A 20434-nucleotide genomic window follows, 5' to 3' on the forward strand; every position below is an offset into this window, starting at 1 on the left:
TGTGTGTGTGTGTGTGTGTGTGTATGATGGACTGAGAAGTGTTGGAGAATTATAGCAGTGTCCATTAAAAATGCAAGTCACTGTGTTGAAAGCACTGAGAGATCGATCTGGCGATAGATTGTGTGTGTGAGAGATCTAATGTGTGTTGAACAACGAGCCGTAACATCTCGATCCTGAGAGGTCAGACTGCAGCATCTCTGATGATGATGATGATGTGTGTGTGTGTGAGAGAGAGAGAGTGAGACAGACAAAATAAAGCCCTGGCTTACATGTGTTATTGTTCCAGAAGCGCTTCTTCACTCAGATATACGTCTGTTTCATGCTGACTTTAAACACCCCAGGAAATCAAAATCGCCTTTAGCTTTAAAATCAAATCTGCATATAAATACTAAAAGCCTGTAAATTGCATATACTGTATATCTGCTAAAACGAGAAAGTTTGCATATAGAATCTGTAACAGAGCGAGTGTGTATGCCATCATACATCTCAGGTGTGTGTAGTTTGATGGTGGAGAAACGAGCTGCAGGTTAATCAGTGTGTCAGGACAGCAGGTCATTAAGGAGTCGTTAGTCCTGTTGAGCTCAAGCACAGCGTCTGTAGTTACACTGGTAATGCACTAATGCAGTGTTGGCTTTTGCGAAGCTCATATTGTGGTTAATATTCTGGCTAAATGTGGGGCATGGCAGAATTGAGCATGTTTTATTACAGCATGACTGTGGTTTTAAAGGGTTCGTTCACCCAAAAATGAAAATTCTGTCAGTATTCCCTCACCCTCATGTTGTTCAACCCCGTAAGACCTTCGTTCATCTTCGCAACACAAATTAAGATATTTAAGATATTAAGATCGCTCCTGCATACTAGTCCATAGGCTTCTTGATGGAATGACTCTTGCTGGCATCGAAAAGTCATTAAAGGACATTGTTAAAATAGTCCAAGTGACTACAGGGGCTCAATTTTAACTTTATCAAACGACGAGAACACTTTTTGTGCGCAAAAATAACGACTTTATTTCAACTATTGGTTTATTTCTCCCTCTGCGTGAGTCAGGTTACTAGTTTAATAGCGTAAGCTTCTGTTATTGTATATAGCTTTACACAATCACACTACGTTAACTGACTACAGGCCCATGGAGAAGGAAGTGAATAGTTGAAATAAAGTCGTTATTTTTGTTTGTTTTTGCGCACAAAAGTGTTCTTGTCGTTTGATAAAGTTAAGATTGAGCCCCTGTAGTCACTTGGACTATTTTAACGATGTCTTTAATGACTTTTCGATGCCAGCAAGAGTCATTCCCTCAAGAAGCCTATGGACTGTATGCAGGAGCGATCTTAATATCTTAAATATCTTAATTTGTGTTGTGAAGATGAACGAAGGTCTTACGGGGTTGAAACAACATGAGGGTGAGGAAATACTGACACAATTTTCATTTTTGGGTGAACTAACCCTTTAAATGTGATGTGAATACTTTTAGTCATAGTGTGGAAGAGAATAAAGGACTATTTTAGTCGTGTTTAGGTTTATATTTGTTTCAATCCGTCAGTAAATGTCATCGACACGGGAGATTGTCTTCAGTAGACGTTTCTTTCCAGAAAGAAAAAAGTTGGTCAGCTGAGCTAATTTACTCCCTTAAAAATAATAACCCAACGAGTAACCCAACTATGGGTTAAAAAATGCATCATCATCATCATCAACTATGGGGTGATATATATATAGCACGTTTCCAACTGTGAGTTATTTTAACCAAATGCATTGGGTTTAAAGTAACCCAACAGTTAAATTAACTATTTATTTTTTATTTATGACGAGTGTTTATTTGTATAAAAGAAATGTGTCTCAACAAATATATTTTTAAATCACCAATTAAATATAAGTGAGTCTAGAATTTAATGCAAATATACATAATTTACAATTGTGTTGTATTTATACACAAGTGTACGTATTAACACAACAGCTGGGTTATTACGAGGAAATTACCCAACGATTTCTAAAAAATAACCCACAATTTAAAAAAAAAAAAATAACGTGTAACCCAATGGTTGGGTTAAAAAACACAACCCAACGTTTTTTTTTACTGTGTATAAATATATAATAAATTCTATCTAACGTCATTATACACAACTATTTGAGCACAGAAGGACACCGTTGACCAATCACAATCCAGTATTCTTTGAAATATTGAAGATTTGCAACGTTTCGAAAACCCGACGGTGTATATCTGACTTTTCTGGGCTTGTTTTTGCTTTAAATCTAATTTTATCGGATGATCTGTCTCTAGGAATGAGACTCTGGCTCAATTTCTTTTGCTATCATGATTATTTTGATCACACTACCTGGTTTAAACAGTGTTTTGGTTTCGAGAAAGACATCTTGCATGCAGTTTGCAATGATGTAAACACAGGATATGTTTATATATCTACATTTTCCGAATGAAAGCAATTCTAAGCTTCAAAACAGACATGAATTAGTGGCATGACGTTTTATGCAACTTTCACTTTTTGGCTGCAGCGTCAGGTCATGTGGCCGTGATTTGTGCAAGTGAACGTCTTCAGATTTGTCAAATGTTTGCTGGAGCAAATCGAGCGTTCGGTCTGTGTGGGAACTAGAGCATGCTGGGAGAATGAGCGTGACGGGCCGCTGGGAACATCGGGACACTTTTTGGACTTGAACGCTGACTCGCAAAAACAATACATATGTACAGAAAATAATATTAATATTTTATTTTCAAAAGTTGCATTTCAGAAGTGCTTTACCAGAATAAAATTAAAATACAAGATGAAAACAATTAATTTAACAACAAATGGCAATTATGAAATTGAGCTGAAAACTATTAGAGCTGCTCGAAGCTCGATTATGACAAAAATCATAATCACAATTATTTTGGTCAATATTGGAATCACACAATTATTTATATTTGTTTTTATTTACATATACTCCTTGAAATACAATTCAACTGAAAACTAATAAAACATATATATATACGTACATTGATTTAAAAAAGTCATATCTTAATTAAATTTTTTCTTAATTATTTGCAAAAATTAAATAAATGCAAAAAAAAAAAATCTTAATTGCTAAGATTTCCAAACCAAAACTAATATTTTTTAACCACGACGACCGGTGAGTCGGGTGTGTGAGCGGTTTGATCCACACACACCAGTTTGTGTTCAGAAGAAACATGACTTGACACCCACAGAGAAGCAGACAAACCCGCTGCAAACCGGATGATTTATTAATAGCCGCGTACGGCACGGATCACACAATAAAAGCAATCGAACGAGTTTTAGGTTCGTTAAAGTCTCAGGCTCATTCCATGAAATGAGAACGCCTCAGTGTAAATAAACAGCATTATTAGATCATTCACAGTTCAGTCTGACCTCTAATTACCCCGCGAGTCATTAGCCGAGCTGTGTGTCTGTGTTAGATAACGACACCATTGTACTCCACGTATGCTTTCGTTACTCTCTCAAAGAGTGTAGTGTAGAATTTGTGTCATTATTAGCAGGTTATATCGCTTTCGTTCAGGCCGTAGGGGATTGTGATATCGATCTCCTCCTGCTATTGTGTGTGTGTGTGTGTGTGAATACACAGGTGAAACTCGAAAAATTACAATATCGTGCAAAAGTTTAATAATTCAACTTAAAAGGTGAAACTACTACATTATATAGACTCATTACATGCACAGTGAGATATTTCAAGCCTTTATTTGCAATAATTTATGGCTTACAGATATGAAAACCCCAAAGTCAAAATTAGAATATTGATACATTTGAAACTGATACATTTTATTTTTCAGGATTCTTTGATGAATAGAAAGTGTGAAAAGATGTAAAATACATATATGTATGTATTGTATATATATATATATATGTACATATATATGGCATGTGTGTATATATATATATATATATACATAAAAAACACAATTCTGAGAAATAAAGTCAGAACTGAGAGATGTAAACTTGCAATTGTGAGATAAATAATCACAATTATATTTTAAAATGTTTATTGTGTGGTAAACGCGCTTCCACAGGTTCATGTCCAGCTGCAGCAGGTGAAACAGCGAAGCCTGTGAAGTGTCCTGCTGTCAGAACAGCCCAGGTGTGTGTGTTTGTGTGTGTGTGCAGGTGTGTGTGTGTGTTAGATTACACACCTGAGAGAGCAGGTGCGACTCCGCACACAGGTAACGTGAGTGTGGGAATCCTGTCTCACACAGATATCAGAGAGCTGAACCTCGTCTACGCACACACACACACACACACACACACACACACTGAAACTCGCACATACACACATGGACACACTGACACACACACACTCTCACACATTCTCTCACATACACACACACACACTCACTCATTCACTCTCTCTCTCTCTCTCTCTCTCTCTCTCTCTCTCAGAGACACACACACACATATACAGTCCATGAAGCAGACATGATGACACACACACACACACACTCTCACACACACTCTCTCACACACTCTCTCACATACACACACACACACAGTCACTCTCTCACACAGTCACTCTCTCTCTCTCCCAGAGACACACACACATACAGTCCATGAAGCAAACATGATGACACACACACACACACACACACACACTGATACTCACACATACACACATTGACACACTGAGACACACACACACTCTCTCACTTACACACACACTCACTCATTCACTCACTCACTCTCTCTCTCTCAGAGACACACACACACACATACAGTCCATGAAGCAGACATGATGACACACACACACACACACACTCTCACACACACTCTCTCACATACACACACACACACACACACACACACACACACAGTCACTCATTCACTCTCTCTCTCTCCCAGAGACACACACACATACAGTCCATGAAGCAGACATGATGACACACACACACACCTGACACACATTTACTGACACACACACGATCAGACGACTTCATTAGGCCTGAACGGTTTTCACAAAAATACAGTTCTGATATAATTTAGTCACCGTCATCCATCATCCATCTGTCCGTCCGTCTGAGATCATCGTAAGATCATAAAATCCCTCTCTGTGTGTGTGTGTGTGTGTGTGTGTGTGTCTCAGGAGAATGGGTGTGTATAAATGTGTCATCATTATCCAGATGCTGTAATGCGAAGCGTCATGTGAATCTGTTCTGCTTGTGACTGATTTAATGAGAGTTGACTGAGACGCATCACTGGTGTTTTCCCGTGTGTGTGTGTGTGTGTGTGTTGGGTGTTTTTCAGTGTGAATCAGAGACGCTGAGATCTCAGACACGGTACTTCTGACGGTGTGTTTGTGTGCTAATGCCAACCACACCTGCCTTTCATGAGCACTCACTGTGGGAAAACACACACACACACACACACAGTTAGCAGGTGAGTTTCACCTTTAATCAGATTACATGCATTAGAAATCACTTTACGTAATTCACTGTCAAACACAAACCTCTGTGTGGACTGATGATGGAAATAGCGTGGTAACCTCACACTGCTGGTTAATCGGTGTTCGACACGGGTCAGCTCGGCCGATGGGGATGGGGTGACGTGTGTGTGTGTGTGTGTGTACTCCACCCCGCTGTGTAAGACACAATCACATCTGATGCAGAATTAATTTTGCATTATTGCATGCATTATTTTGCATTGATAAAGAGACATACATGCATGTTGAGGGCGGAGCAATGAGGGGAGGGGCGTGTCTTTTTCTCAGAAATCACTTACTGCACCTTTAATTGTTTTAGCTTGTTTATACTTAAAACATGAAAAGCTCTTCCAGTGCGGTAAGACAAAATAAACTTTCAAACACAATGATTGTATTGAAAACACAATTCAATCTATGAATGAAAACAATAATTTTGTTATTATTTCCCTCGAATTTAGTTTTTTATGCAGTGTGGAAATTTCGTAGGAAAACTGTGATCATGAAAAATAATGTTATAAACTCAATGTCCATAACTGTGTTTACTCATGGATGAGTGTAAAGGTCAGGCTAATGTGTGTATCCGGCTGGCGTTTGCTTCGCCGCCGGTGGAACATCTTTATGGATGCAGGATCATAAACGCGACTCATTTTCATGAGCAGTGAAATCTTGTGGTCCAGTTCTGCTCCACGAGAGGCGAATGTGTTGTAGTTAATGTTGATTTCTATTACGTGTTTGTTTAATATTTTTTAAATGATGTCATGGTCAGCTGTCACTGGGACTAGCTGTAAACAACAGAAATTTGAGCAATAGCTGTGTGTGTGTGTGTGTGTGTGTGTGTGTGTGTGTGTGTGTAGAATCTGAGATGTCCCAATAGAGTTATTTCTAATGGCTCTAGTCTAATGTAGACCATTATTTTTTTTATAAAATATTATGTGAAACACTATGCAGTATGCTACTGCATTTTTAATTCACTATTAATCCACAACTATATATATTATATATATATATATAACACATTTATTTAATAAATTACAATTTTGGTTTCCAACAATTTTATTGTTATAGTGGTAAAAATTCATAAAAGCTCAAATTCACTCCCTACCAGTGATTTTCATATATTAAATTCATGTTAGTACATGTTCAGTGGATTGTGGAAATGGTTTAAAAATGGTTGATATTTCAAGAGTCCATAATGCATGACTTTTGCTGTATAATTGAGCATCTCTAATGTGTGTGTGTGTGTGTGTGTGTGTGTGTGTCTGTTTGTGTCTATCAAGGATTTAAATCTTATAGAGCTGTTTAAGGCTGCCTGGATTACTGTGTGTGTGTGCGTGTGTGTGTGTGTGTGTGTGTGTGAGAGAGAGAGAGAGAGAGAAAGAAAAAGAGACATAGAAAGTGTGTGTGTGTTTGTGTAAGAGAAAGAGAGAGAGAGAGAAAGTCTGTGTGTGTGAGAGAAAGAGAGAGAGAGAGTGTGTGTGCCTGCAGTGTTTTATGTGATTAACATTGTGTGTATTCTGTATTATTTATGTGTGTGTGTTTTAAGAACTCGTCTTTCCTGTCCATGATGTGAACACACACACACAGTTGTTTGTATTGTGTCTAATGGTTCATGACATACTTTAAACACACATGCCTTCACTGGAACTGCAGGACAATCAGCTGCTGTGTGTGTGTGTGTGTGTGTGTGTGTGTGTGTTGTGCAAGAGATTGTAAAAAAAACCCTTAACAAGTCAAAACTACCCAGAACTCTTTCGATTGGACAGATTTCCTTTAGATTTCAGGCACTGATTATTGGAATTAATAGATGTAAACTAGGGCTGAACGATTTTGGAAAATAATCTAATTGCGATTTTTTTAGCCAATATTGCGATTGCGATTTAATATGCGATTTAAAAAAAAAGTTATTTACCTTCTGTATTAGTCGACAAAGACAAGCAATAAATAATTGTATAGTATGGATGGGAATCTTTAGATAGCTCATGATTCGATCTACTTTTTTTCTTATTAATTAATCTTAATAACTCTTAAAATATGAATTTAATTACATGTGTAAAAACACATACTTTAAAAAATAAATATATAAAAAAACATTTAATTAAAGCAATACATGTTAAGAATTTTAAATAGGCTATATAAAATAATATAGCTTCAAAATATAAAAGCTAGTAAATAAAGAGAAACAAAAAAAACATTACAAGCAATAAAGAAAGAGTGGTCTCAGTATTTAAAAGTAGGCTGTCTGAATGTTTTTCATTCAAGAGCTGGAGTGATTTCCCCTCAGTTTAAATACGATAAGCTGCATTCACACTAATGCATATATCTCTTTTCAAATTGTAAATGTGGTTTGTCCTGTTGGTTTAAGATATAACTGACCGTGTTAATTTCGCGTCATAAAAGCATTTTGACATGCAAGTACATTTACCAATGAGTCGCTCACGGCCGCATGCACGAGCGCTCTTCACAAAGCATGCGTTAGTATTTTAAAATGAAAGCAGCCTTCTCAGTGATTTTCATAGTTTTAATATATAAGCCAACTGCATTCCAAAAGACATAAATAATGCCTCTGTGAAGCATTTGTAAAGAAAATTCCCGCGGGAGAGAACGCGCACTGCAAGTGTTACGTTATAACATCAAGCAAAGCGGCAAAACCTGTTCAATGACGCCCGCGAATGTCCTTGTAATTCGGTTCAGTCCCGAACTTTATGAAATAACGTTACTATGTTTTGGAAGGTTCGAGCGGTGTCGTGTGTGTGTGTGTGTGTGTGTGAGTGAGGAAGAGAGAGAGCGAGAAAATAGAAGCAAGCAGATTCAGAACGCGGTTCGTCTCTAAAGCACGCGCAGCGTCATCACGCATCTGTGTTTAAAAACTATAAGCTCATACTCGATTCTGAAATTCTCTGAATCGATCCAGGATTGTTGAGGAGAGGAGAGAATAAATAACACAATAAACTGTTCTTTTCTGAACGCCAGACCACGTAGCGTGGCAAGTTGATGCTTTATCTTGCAGACTGCTTTTCTCTCGCGTGTCACGTGACCAGTATAATCGTAGCTCTTGCGATTACAAAATCGCGTTTCATCATATCGCGATTTTATCGCAAATGCAATTAATCGTTCAGCCCTAATGTAAACCATATATTATAAATGTATTTGATTTATTTATTTATAACAGGACAATGTGTGCAGTTACATTGAAAAGATGGCTGCACCAGATTTAGCACTTTGCTAATTTCCATCTGTAGTCCTACACAAATTACATTACAAAAACAATTAACATATAAAAATCATGCAGTGATGGTTATTTTAATACAATATAAAAAGACAATTTACTAGGAAAGTAAAAATATAAAATACTGATATAATATATATAACACTCAGAACTTCATAGTTGTCCTCTGATCTTCCGTATCAGCTGATTGATCATTGTTGTTCATTCATGCCTTCGTTCCTTCATTGTCACTCAGTGGCAGATGTCAGTGCGCCCCCTACAGGAGCAATGCGGGACACACACATCTTTTGAACTTTCTATTCATCAAAGAATCCTGAAAACTAAAAAGTATCACGGTTTCCACACAAATATGAACTGTTTTCAACACTAATAATAATCATAAATGTTTCTTGAGCATCATATTATTAGAGTGATTTGTGAAGGGTCATGTGACACTGAAGACTGCAGTAATGATGATAAATTCAGCTTTGATCACAGGAATAAAATACACTTTACTTTATATTCACATAGAAAACAGATGATTTACGTTAGAATAATATTTCACTATTTTTTACTGTATTTTGATCGAATAAATGTGGAAGTGACTCTTTCAAAAACAAAAAAATTACATCCTCATTTGCAAAATATTTATATTTGTATGTATTATAAAATACAGTAATATATATGTTAGAGAGAGAGTTTACATTAGCTCTTGTTGTAGCTGCCGGTCTGGTTTCTCTACCTGCCAGTCTGTCACACACACACACACACACACACACACTCATCATGTGGAAGAGAAGGCTTCACATCTCCACCAGACGTGATAAGAGGCTTGATATTACTCAATTATTTCTGGCCTTCTGCCACACGATCAATGCGTTTGATCAATATTCTCTTGCTCTGTATTGAACACACATTGATTTAATGTGTGTGTGTGTGTGTGTTTCTCTATGTGCCTGAGTGTGTGTGTGTGGCGGATGGTTCAGTTTTAAACTCAGGTGAAGATGTGGGAATGTCCTGAATTTCAGCCCGACATAAAAATAAAAAATAAGCATTAATATTGAGCATAAGGAAAACAAAGGCAAAACAAAACAACTATTTGTACGACGTTAAGATGTTTTGTGTCGTGACATTATTTCCTTGAATTCCCACAAAATTCTCACTATTAGGATGTAAATTTTGATTGACGCATTTATTTATGTTCATAATTTACTGATGAGATTTTTTAGAGAAAATTACTTTCATTGTCGATGCAAAAGATGGTCCTAAAAAATCTCGTATTCACTCATTTAATGTGGATCCAAACATGATTAACCCGCAATTAATGACCCCACCTGACGTGAACCGGACAGAACGACAGTGTCTGTCGTGATAAAAGTCTTATCAGGCTCTTTCCTCTTTCTCTCATTCGCTCTCTGTGTCAATATAAGTTTATTGTTTTGTTCACACACACACACACTGATGAACGTTTGCTGTGTGTCTCCAGGGCAGAGAAGACAGAAGTCCTGAGCGACGATCTGCTGCAGGTGAGTGAAGCGGTTCATGTGTGTGAGGTGGTCTAGATGTGTGTGCTCATCTCTAAGAGTGTGTGTGTGTGTGTGTGTGCAGGCAGAGAAGCGTCTGGAGCTGGTTAAGCAGGTGTCTCACAGCACACACAAGAAGCTGACCGCATGTCTTCAGGGTCAACAGGCTGTGGACGTGGACAAGCGCTCCGTCAGGTCGCCTCCGGTAAGTGTGTGTGTTCATGTTCACATCATTCTTTTAACGAGTCATTCACTTTTAGAATCAACTCAATTTTAAAGACTAAAGGTTCTATATAAAGAGATATGTCTTGCATTATTGTTTAATACTTTCATATTTAAAGTTTTATTTAAGTTTTTTGGATTTCAAATATGAAAAACTTTTCACAATATTCTAATTTTGCCTTTGGGGTTTTCATATCTGTCAGCCATAATTATCAAAATTTACAAATAAAAGGCTTGAAATATCTCACTTTGCATGTAATGAGTCTATAATATATTAGTTTCACCTTTTATGTTGAATTACTGAACTTTTGCACGATATTCTCATTTCTCGAGTTTCACCTGTATATAGTCTTACGTTATTGATTGATACTTTCATATTTTACAGGTTATTACGTTTTTTTCCTAGTGATTTAGTATTATATGTTAATGAGTTGTTTAATTCATAAAACTTAAAATAAATTAATCAAATAATTAACTGAATCGGTCAGAGCGGATCCTGAACATCAACAACATGCAAATCATCATTATTCTCAGTGTCCGTCTCGAAACGAAGCGAGATTTGTCACTAAAATTCAATGAATGTTTAATTTAGTTTGCATTGGGAAAAAAGACCAACAGATATAGATAAGAGATAACGATCAAACGTTTAATTCTTTTGTTTATTCATTTCATTGCAATGTTCATGGCTGTTCATACAATGTTCATTTTTGTGAGCAATCTACTTCTACTCTTCAATATTGTTTTTCCCATGAAACTTGACCGAGTGTGTGTTTGCGAGCAGAAGAAGCTTCCTCTGACGTCTCTGGCCCAGTGTCTGGTTGAAGGAGCCGCTGTTCTCGGGGATGATTCTCTGCTGGGGTGAGAGACGCTCTCAAACACTTCACAATGAGATGCTTCTTAAAGTGCCCTATTGTGCTGTTATTAAAAGCTCATAATGTTGTTTTAGAGTCTCCTCCAATAGTTTTACATGCATAAAGTGTCATAAACACTTCCTCATAATCCTCTCAGTGTCTGAAACACTTTCATTGAGGATTCAGTCTCTCTAAGCTCTGCCTCTCTGAACACTTCTCTGCTCTGATTGGTCAGATGTCTGCTGTGATTGGTCTGAAACCAAACGCTCATTATCATATCTGAATCTCAGCTCTTTTCTCTCAGTGTCTGAAACACTTCCATTGAGGATTCAGTCTCTAAGCTCCGCCTCTCTGAACACTGCTCTGCTCTGATTGGTCAGATGTCTGCTGTGATTGGTCTGAAACCAAACGCTCATTATCATATCTGAATCTCAGCTCTTTCCTCTCAGTGTCTGAAACACTTCCATTGAGGATTCAGTCTCTAAGCTCCGCCTCTCTGAGAGCTGCTCTGCTCTGATTGGTCAGAAAGCAAACACTCATTATCATATCTGACTCTCAGCTCTTGATCACAGTGATGCGAACAGTGACGATGGCGTGGGTTTCACCATATCAATCTCAGAAAACATGAACAACACGAGCCGCACTCTTCCAGTCTCAGATACACTAGTGTTTGAGGGCGGAGCTAAGAGACGCTGCTCAGCCAATCAACACCACAGGCTGACATTATGCAAATGAGTTGCACATCTACTGTGAGACTCGAATTACCGACGACTCGTTTTAATTCAGAATCGATTCTTTCTTTTAGAAGAGAAAAACTTTATTAATCTTTGATCTTGAAAGGTCATAATAGAGGCGCTGTAAATGATCTCATCGGTGCTCATGTTCACTCTGAATGTGTGTGTGTAGCAAGATGCTGAGGATCTGTGGAGAGACACAAGAGAGACTCGCTCAAGAACTTCAGCTCTTCGAACTCCAGATCGAGGGAGACGTCGTGGATCCGCTCTACACACTCTCTGAGGTGTGTGTGTGTGTGTGTGTGTGTGTGTGTGTTCTTTATACTGAGCTTAAATAAACCAGCTCTTTCACAATAACTAACAGCACTCACGTTTCAGTTTCATTGTTTTTATGGCCAACTTTGGACTGAAATACCTTGTCATTTTTATTTACAAGAATGTAATGTAAATAATACAACGGACAGTTGTGGTCCTGGATGCTGATTGGTCAATCCAGTCAAAGGCTGAGCTAAAGTATTTGCTTTACAGTTCCACTGATGTTTTTGATAATATTCCAATAATTTTAACACATTCATGCAGATAAACAATAAAATATTTCAGAATTTTAGTTAGTGTTTGCTTTTTTATTTGACAATTATTTATATATTTATTTATATTTGTATATGTATTTATTTATTGTACTTTTTACGTTTTAAATTTGTATTATTTTGGACCGAGAGAAGGCATTTCATCAGCTTTATTCAGACTAATGTGTTAAACAATGAACATCTGTGTAAATGTTTTATAAAAGCATTAGATGTGTTTTCTGCTTTCTGTCATCCGTTTTTTTTTTTTTCACTTTTCATCCTCAAAGGTTGAAATTCCCAACATTCAAAAGCAAAGAAAACATTTAGCCAAACTGGTACTGGACATGGACTCTGCTCGCACACGGTGAGATACATGTAAAATTATATTATATATTAATCATATTTAGTTTAACATATATAGTTTTACGAGCTTGTAAAACAACTAAAAGCATTTGAAACATGTTTTTGCAGTGATGTTCACTTGTCATCGTGCAAATTAAACTAAAATAACTTTACCTTCTTAAGTTGAGTGTATTGCATTATGTATCTATCTACAGTATCTCACATTTTGATTTAGTAGGCGAATGTGTTTTTAATACGCCGTTCTCTATTCCCAACTCTAGGTGGCACCAATCATCCAAATCTTCAACTCTATCCAATAAGGAAACACCAATCGGGGCCAAAGCCGACGCCCTCAGGGAGGAGATGGAGGAGGCGGCCAATCGCATGGAGATCTGTAGAGTGGGTGGAGCTTATCTCTCTCTCTCTCTCTCAATTAAATTCAATTCAATTCAATATAGCTTTATTAGCATGACTGTGTAACACAATGTTGCCAAAGCATCAACATATAATATATAAATAATAGAACAAACACACATAACATATATATGTATAGATCATGTCATATATAGATCATGTCATATGTAGCATGGTAAATAAATAAACAGAGTATATATTAATAAATGAATGAATATATCTCTCTCTCTCTCTATATATATATATATATATATATATATAGAACCGAACTGTTCTTCATTCTCATAATTTTTAATGTTGCTGTTTTTCAGGATCAGCTCTCAGCGGACATGTATAGTTTCGTGGCCAAAGAAATGGATTATGCAAACTACTTCCAGACGGTGAGTGTGTTAATCATGTAGATGAACAGCCTCTCGTTTCATTATTAACGTCTCTGTCTCCATCTGTGTGCAGCTGATCGAGGTTCAGGCCGAGTATCACAGGAAGTCTCTGGAGTTGCTCCAGAACGTTCTCCCGCTAATTAAAGCTCAACAGGGTGAGAAAATCATCAGTGAAGATAACAAATACGATTGAGGTTTAAATCATGATTTCAAAACTCGTTCCGCTGGTGAACAGTGTGTGTGTGTGTGTGTGTGTGTGTGTGTGTGTCCAGAGTCGTGGGTGGAGAAGCCGTGTTTCGGGAAGCCTCTGGAAGATCACCTGACTCTGAGCGGCAGAGACATCGCGTTCCCCATCGAGGCGTGTGTGACGGTGCTGATGGACTGCGGCCTGCAGGAGGAGGTAGAGGATGGAGATGCATCATAAAACTGATATCATAAAGCAGAGCGTTGTGGTCCCTGATGCTGTGCTGATTAGAAGATAATAGTTTCATAATTAAAGTTCACTTTGACATGTCGGTTACGGTTCACATATAATGTTTTATTTTGTAAATAATTTTAATTGTGCATTTTTTATGATTTAATTAATTTAATTTTTCATGTATTAATTAATTTTTTTATGTAATCTTATCATTTTAAATGTTTATAATTTTTATTAATTTTATGTTACATTTATATATACAGGTGAAACTTGAAAAATTTTAACATCATGTAAAAGTTCATTTATTTCAGTAATTCAACTTAAAAGGTGAAACTAATATATTATTAAAAAAAAATTTAATATAAAAAAAATATTTTTAAAGTGCTGTCAATTTGACTAGTCTCATCTAACATAAAAGTTTTTTAAATATATAATAAATGTGTGTGTGTATATGTGTGTGTATATATATATATATATATATATATATATATATATATTTACTAAATTATATGTTAGATACGATTAATCACGATTAATCGATTTGACAGCACTAAATATATTATATAAATTATATATAGTATATAATTTAAAAATGTGTCACATTGACATGTTAAATTCTCTGATGTCGGTTACGGTTCACATATAATGTTTTATTTTGTAAATAATTTTAATTGTGCATTTTTTTATGATTTAATTAATTACATTTGTCCTATATTAATTAATTTATTTATATAATCTTATCATTTTAAATGTTTATAATTTTTAATAATTTTATGATACATTTATATATACAGGTGAAACTTGAAAAATTTTAACATCATGCAAAAGTTCATTTATTTCAGTAATTCAACTTAAAAGGTGAAACTAATATATTATAAAAAAAAATTAATATAAAAAAATATTTTTTAAAGTGCTGTCGATTTGACTAGTCTCATCTAACATAAAAGTTTTTAAATATATAATAAATGTGTGTGTGTATATGTATATATATATATGTATATATATATTTACTAAATTATATGTTAGATACGATTAATCACGATTAATCGATTTGACAGCACTAAATATATTATATAATTTATATATAGTATATAATTTAAAAATGTGTCACATTGACATGTTCAATTCTCTGATGTCGGTTACGGTTCACATATAATGTTTTATTTATTTATTTATTTTGTAAATAATTTTAACTGTGCATTTTTTATGATTTAATTAATTACATTTTTCATATATTAATTAATTTATTTATTTATATAATCTTATCATTTTAAATGTTTATAATTTTTAATAATTTTATGTTACAATTATATATTCAGGTGAAACTTGAAAACTGTTAACATCATGCAAAAGTTCATTTATTTTAGTAATTCAACTTAAAAGGTGAAACTAATATATTATAAAAAAAATAAACAATTATTCATTTAGCTGATGCTTTTATCCAAAGCGACTTACAATTGTGTCTTGCTCAGGGACACATTGGTGTCTCACAGTGGATTATAGACTCAGTCACATGTCTTTGTTTGTGTGTGTGTGTGTGTGTGTGTCAGGGTTTGTTCCGAGTCGCCCCGTCCGCCTCGAAGCTGAAGAAGCTGAAGGCGTCTCTAGACTGCGGTGTGTTGGACTTTCAGGAGTACTCCATCGATCCTCATGCGATCGCAGGTGAGATTCCCTCCGCTCACGTTGAACTGAGACACACACACACACTCGCTCCTGATCTCGACTCGCGGTGTTTCTACTGTGTGTTTCAGGCGCTCTGAAATCATACCTGCGGGAACTGCCCGAACCCCTGCTGACCTTTGACCTCTACGAGGAGTGGATTCAGGCATCAAAGTGAGAGAAAACTAACACTCGTCATCAAGCATAGATGGTTTCTGATGGTTAGTGTGCTGGTGGAATTACTCAGGAGCGTGTGTGTGTGTGTGTGTGTGTAGTATCATGGATCAGGACAAGCGTCTGCAGGCTCTGTTGTCCACCTGTGAGAGGCTTCCCTCAGCAAACAGGAACAACTTCAGGTGAGTCCAAAGATCCCACAAAACCTGCATTTCCCATCATGCATAGCAAAGTGTGTGAGCCGGACACCAGAGCTGTGTGTGATCTCACGAGCCCCTCACTTTACTGTCCTACCAATAATAGCAAAAAGACCAAACATAGAATTAGACATATAAATCATATAATTTATAAAGACACAGAAAAATAATTTATTAAATTATTGAAAATAAATAAATAAATAAAATATCAAAATAAGTATTTATTTATATATAGTATATTAGTATATAATTTAATATAATAACTTAATAAAATAAATATAATAATTTTGTTTCAATATATATTTATTTACATACAGTATATATACTTTATGTTTTTACATTTAATAAATTTATGTATTTATTTTTAAAGTGCTGTCAATTTGACTAGTCTCATCTAACATAAAAGTTTTTAAATATATAATAAATGTGTGTGTGTGTATATGTATATATATATATATATATATTTACTAAATTATATGTTAGATTCGATTAATCACGATTAATCGATTTGACAGCACTAAATATAATATATAATTTATATATAGTATATATATATAAATATATGAAGAGTTCAGATGCAAAAGCCTCTAAATGCCATTTGAAATTTTCTTCTTTAATGATGATTTTTATAAAACTTGTATATTTAAGTTCAGTAATTTCACTTAAATAACAATTAATAGGTAATTATCATTGCCATTTAAGTGAAATTACTGAAACAAGTTTTATAAAAATCATCATTAAAGAAGAAAATTTCAAATGGCATTTAGAGGCTTTTGCATCTGAACTCGTCATATATATATATATATATATATATATATACAGTATATATATATATATGTATAAAGTGTATACTTGGGTGTACATCTTCTTAAATTTGTACTTATTTATCATTAAGTTTGATAAATTAATGTGTATTTGTTGTTTTCAGACTGTCATGAATCACTGTTTCATTTCCAGGTATTTGATTAAATTTCTCTCCAAACTCAACGAGTATCAAGATTATAATAAAATGACGCCAGGAAACATTGCGATCGTCCTCGGGCCGAACCTGTTGTGGGCGCCAGCGGACGGGTGAGTGACACACACACACACACACTTTGTTGCCATTGGCTTTTGGCTTGCTTAGTTGGGGACATTAAATTTAACATTTAATCTAATATTCAACAATATTACTGATCTCCTGCATTGTCACCATTATATGAGAACTGAGCTGGACGATGACATCACGGTTTAAACCAGAGTGGCTAATTATATAAATGAACTAAATTAATAACTTTTTTACAACAAAAATGAAGCTGGACTGTGACGCTATTTTCTTCTGGAAACAAACTCTGTTGCATTATTGTCCTGTTATCTGATGACACACACACACACACCGTCAGCATCTTTACACACTTCTCACTCGTGTGTCTGGATCCTCTCAGGAATATCACCGAGATGATGACCACGGTGTCGCTGCAGATCGTCGGGATCATCGAGCCCATTATCCAGCATGCTGATTGGTTCTTCCCTGGCGGTGAGATGAATAACCTCAAAACTCGATTATTATCAGACGTGTTAATATCGCTGTAATATTAGCGGTGTAATGATGCCCTCGTGTCACGATCCTGAACTCACGATTACTGCGATACTCCAAAACATGTTAAAATGGCAACAAAAAATGTATTATTGATTAAAATGCTAGATTTGATATTATAGTGTGTGTGTAAATTAATAGTCTTGGACTCTGAGACCCAAAGCAGGACAACAGACACACCAGAATAACAATATTCATGATTCTGAAGCTGAAATAGTGAATTATTGAAGATGAATATGCTTGATCTAGAGATATTTAAAATAATGTCGGACACTTTTTACTGTTAAGAAGACATTAGGCATTATCAGCACACACACATATTCCCCATTGCATTATTACACTGTTATATATAGCAGTTTAATATAAACACTGAAACTGAAACCCACGCAGAATTTTTTATTTTGGTTGAACTATCCACAATATATACTGATGCAATTTTGTATGCATAATATATTATGACCAAAAACTGTAAAAAAAAAAAAAAAAATGATCATGACACAATATATTGTACAGCCCTATGTAATAATATGCAGTATGTCTGAATTATGTAACATAAGCAGGGTTCGTACAAGTACTTTAATTTGACTTTTTGATATTAAAGTTCCGGAAAATACTTGAAAACAGCCGTAATTACAAGGAAGTACTTGACAATTTAATATATATTAAATTTAACACACACATACAGGTGAAACTGTTCAGAAATAAGTTCATTTATTTCAGTAATTCAACTTAAAAGCTGAAACGTATATATTATATAGACTCATTACATGCATATGAGATATTCAAGCCTTTATTTGTGATAATTTTGATGATTATGGATTACAGATATGAAAACCCCAAATTCAAAATTAGAATATTGTGAAAAGGTTTTCAGCTGTAAGCCACAATATCAGAATTATAACAAATAAAGGCTTGAAATATCTGAAATGATATTAGTATATTAATATTTTCTCGAGTTTCACCAGTATGACACTTAATGAAAACCGGTTCTGTTTGCAGAGATCGAGTTTAACGTGACGGGCAACTACGGCAGCCCCGTCCACACCAATCACAACGCCAACTACAGCTCGACGCCTTCGCCTGACATGGACCAATCAGAGCGCAGGCAGCCCGTGGACCAATCAGAGCGCAGGCTTTCGGACCAGAGCCGACGACCCCTCAGCGTGGCCACCGACAACATGATGCTGGAGTTCTACAAGAAAGACGGGTCCGTCGAGTGTGTGTGTGTGTGTGTGTGCTGTCCTCTCGTCTCTGCTGTGGGTTTGAATCACTGATGCTTCTGCTTTTATTCCACTAATGCAGCATTAGGAAGATCCAAAGGTACGTCTCAACTGTCCTGATTTCCTGCAGACGCTCGTGGTGTTTGTTTATGTTTTTTCAAGGGTATTTCATAGGGCGATTTCGATTCACAAGATTGCAATTCGATTCAATTTAGATTACGATTCGATTCAATATTGATTATTTTGGATATCAGTTACAAAAAATGGTCATTTTTCTCAAGGGAATCAAATCTCTAACTAATGCTGTAAACTATGGGAGTCTAGTTGTAGCCTATAGACTTCATTAGCCTAATATGAAGGTAATAATGAACTGTTTAGTAGCTATACAAACACTTAAATTACACTTTTATTTATTTTTATAATAAGAAGATTATACGAAATATAAACATTTAAATAGGGGGCTGTCATAAAAACTTGCCAGATTTATTCAAATATGCATTAAATATTGAAGAACATTAAGATTATAATGCATATGTAATATGGTGTATATATTTAGAGTTATTTTTTCTCGCTGACTAACGAGTTTATGTGGGTTTTCTGAGGTAAATATGACGATACATTGATTACAAGCTGTTTAACTGACGTCTTTCCTCGGTTGAAACGCTGATTGAGCGAATCAATGTGACATGATCCGGATTTGGATAAGTTGTCCTGTATCTTTAACACACTTTCAGATGCTCATTCATGTTTATTTGGCGCTGTGACTGGTATTATTAAGCCGGAAGAGAGATCAGCGCTGCTGCTTCTCCAGAGCGATCTCACGCCACAGCGACAAAACGCTATTTATGTTTTTGAATTTCTAAAGAAAATGGACGTAATTTGAAAATTGAGACTTTGTTTCATATCAATAGTAACAAAGGACAAAGATTATTGCGTTTTTTGGATGCGCGCAGCCGCGATACAACGTCCCATTCATTCAAATGAAACAGGATGACTAATCGATTCTTGAGATTTAAGAATCGATATCGGTTCATAAAAATGAGAATCGATTAATATCGAGAAATCGATATTTATTACCCAGCCCTAGTATTTCATGATGTTGTATTTCCAAAATCTGTTATATCTTGTAATTAATGAACATTAATCGAACAACTCTGTTAAAAAGTTGCTTCTGCTCACCAAAGCTGCATTTATTTGATCAAAAATAGTGTAAAACAGTTAAATATTATTATATTTAGAGTAATTTATTCCCTTCAGAAATCACTCTAATATGAGGATCTGATGCTGAAGAAACATTTATGATTATTTGAAAACTTTTTGTGGAAACTGATACATTCGTTTTTCAGGATTCTGTGATGAATTGAAAATTCAATAGTATTTCTTTGAAATTGAATCTTTTGTAACGTTATAAACGTCTTTACTGTCACTTTTGATAAATTTAATGTGTCCTTGCTGAATAAAAGTATTAAATAAAATAAATAAAATAAAATTTCTGACTGACGCCGAACTGTCGAACTATAGTGTAT

General features: G+C 35.4%; 1 protein-coding gene across 5 annotated transcripts in view; it reads left to right on the forward strand.

The window, feature by feature from the left end:
* arhgap44b (Rho GTPase activating protein 44b) overlaps positions 1 to 20434 on the forward strand; it is a 29549-nt gene that overhangs the window by 2146 nt on the left and 6969 nt on the right. For 4 of the 5 annotated variants that reach the window (XM_039651041.2, XM_039651031.2, XM_039651048.2 and 1 more), the window contains exons 2-17: positions 10119 to 10158; positions 10241 to 10360; positions 11159 to 11235; positions 12135 to 12246; positions 12816 to 12892; positions 13152 to 13269; positions 13596 to 13664; positions 13738 to 13819; positions 13937 to 14064; positions 15633 to 15744; positions 15834 to 15915; positions 16017 to 16097; positions 17070 to 17183; positions 17537 to 17628; positions 18688 to 18895; positions 18991 to 19008. In XM_039651041.2, the coding sequence (XP_039506975.2) occupies positions 10119 to 10158; positions 10241 to 10360; positions 11159 to 11235; positions 12135 to 12246; positions 12816 to 12892; positions 13152 to 13269; positions 13596 to 13664; positions 13738 to 13819; positions 13937 to 14064; positions 15633 to 15744; positions 15834 to 15915; positions 16017 to 16097; positions 17070 to 17183; positions 17537 to 17628; positions 18688 to 18895; positions 18991 to 19008 (1530 nt within the window). The remainder of the gene's footprint in view (positions 1 to 10118; positions 10159 to 10240; positions 10361 to 11158; positions 11236 to 12134; positions 12247 to 12815; positions 12893 to 13151; positions 13270 to 13595; positions 13665 to 13737; positions 13820 to 13936; positions 14065 to 15632; positions 15745 to 15833; positions 15916 to 16016; positions 16098 to 17069; positions 17184 to 17536; positions 17629 to 18687; positions 18896 to 18990; positions 19009 to 20434) is intronic. The other variant, XM_039651036.2, reaches the window with a different exon arrangement.

This window comes from Pimephales promelas, chromosome 17 (genome assembly GCF_988280905.1).
Source record: "Pimephales promelas chromosome 17, fPimPro1.hap1.1, whole genome shotgun sequence".
Taxonomy (NCBI): Eukaryota; Metazoa; Chordata; class Actinopteri; order Cypriniformes; family Leuciscidae; genus Pimephales; species Pimephales promelas.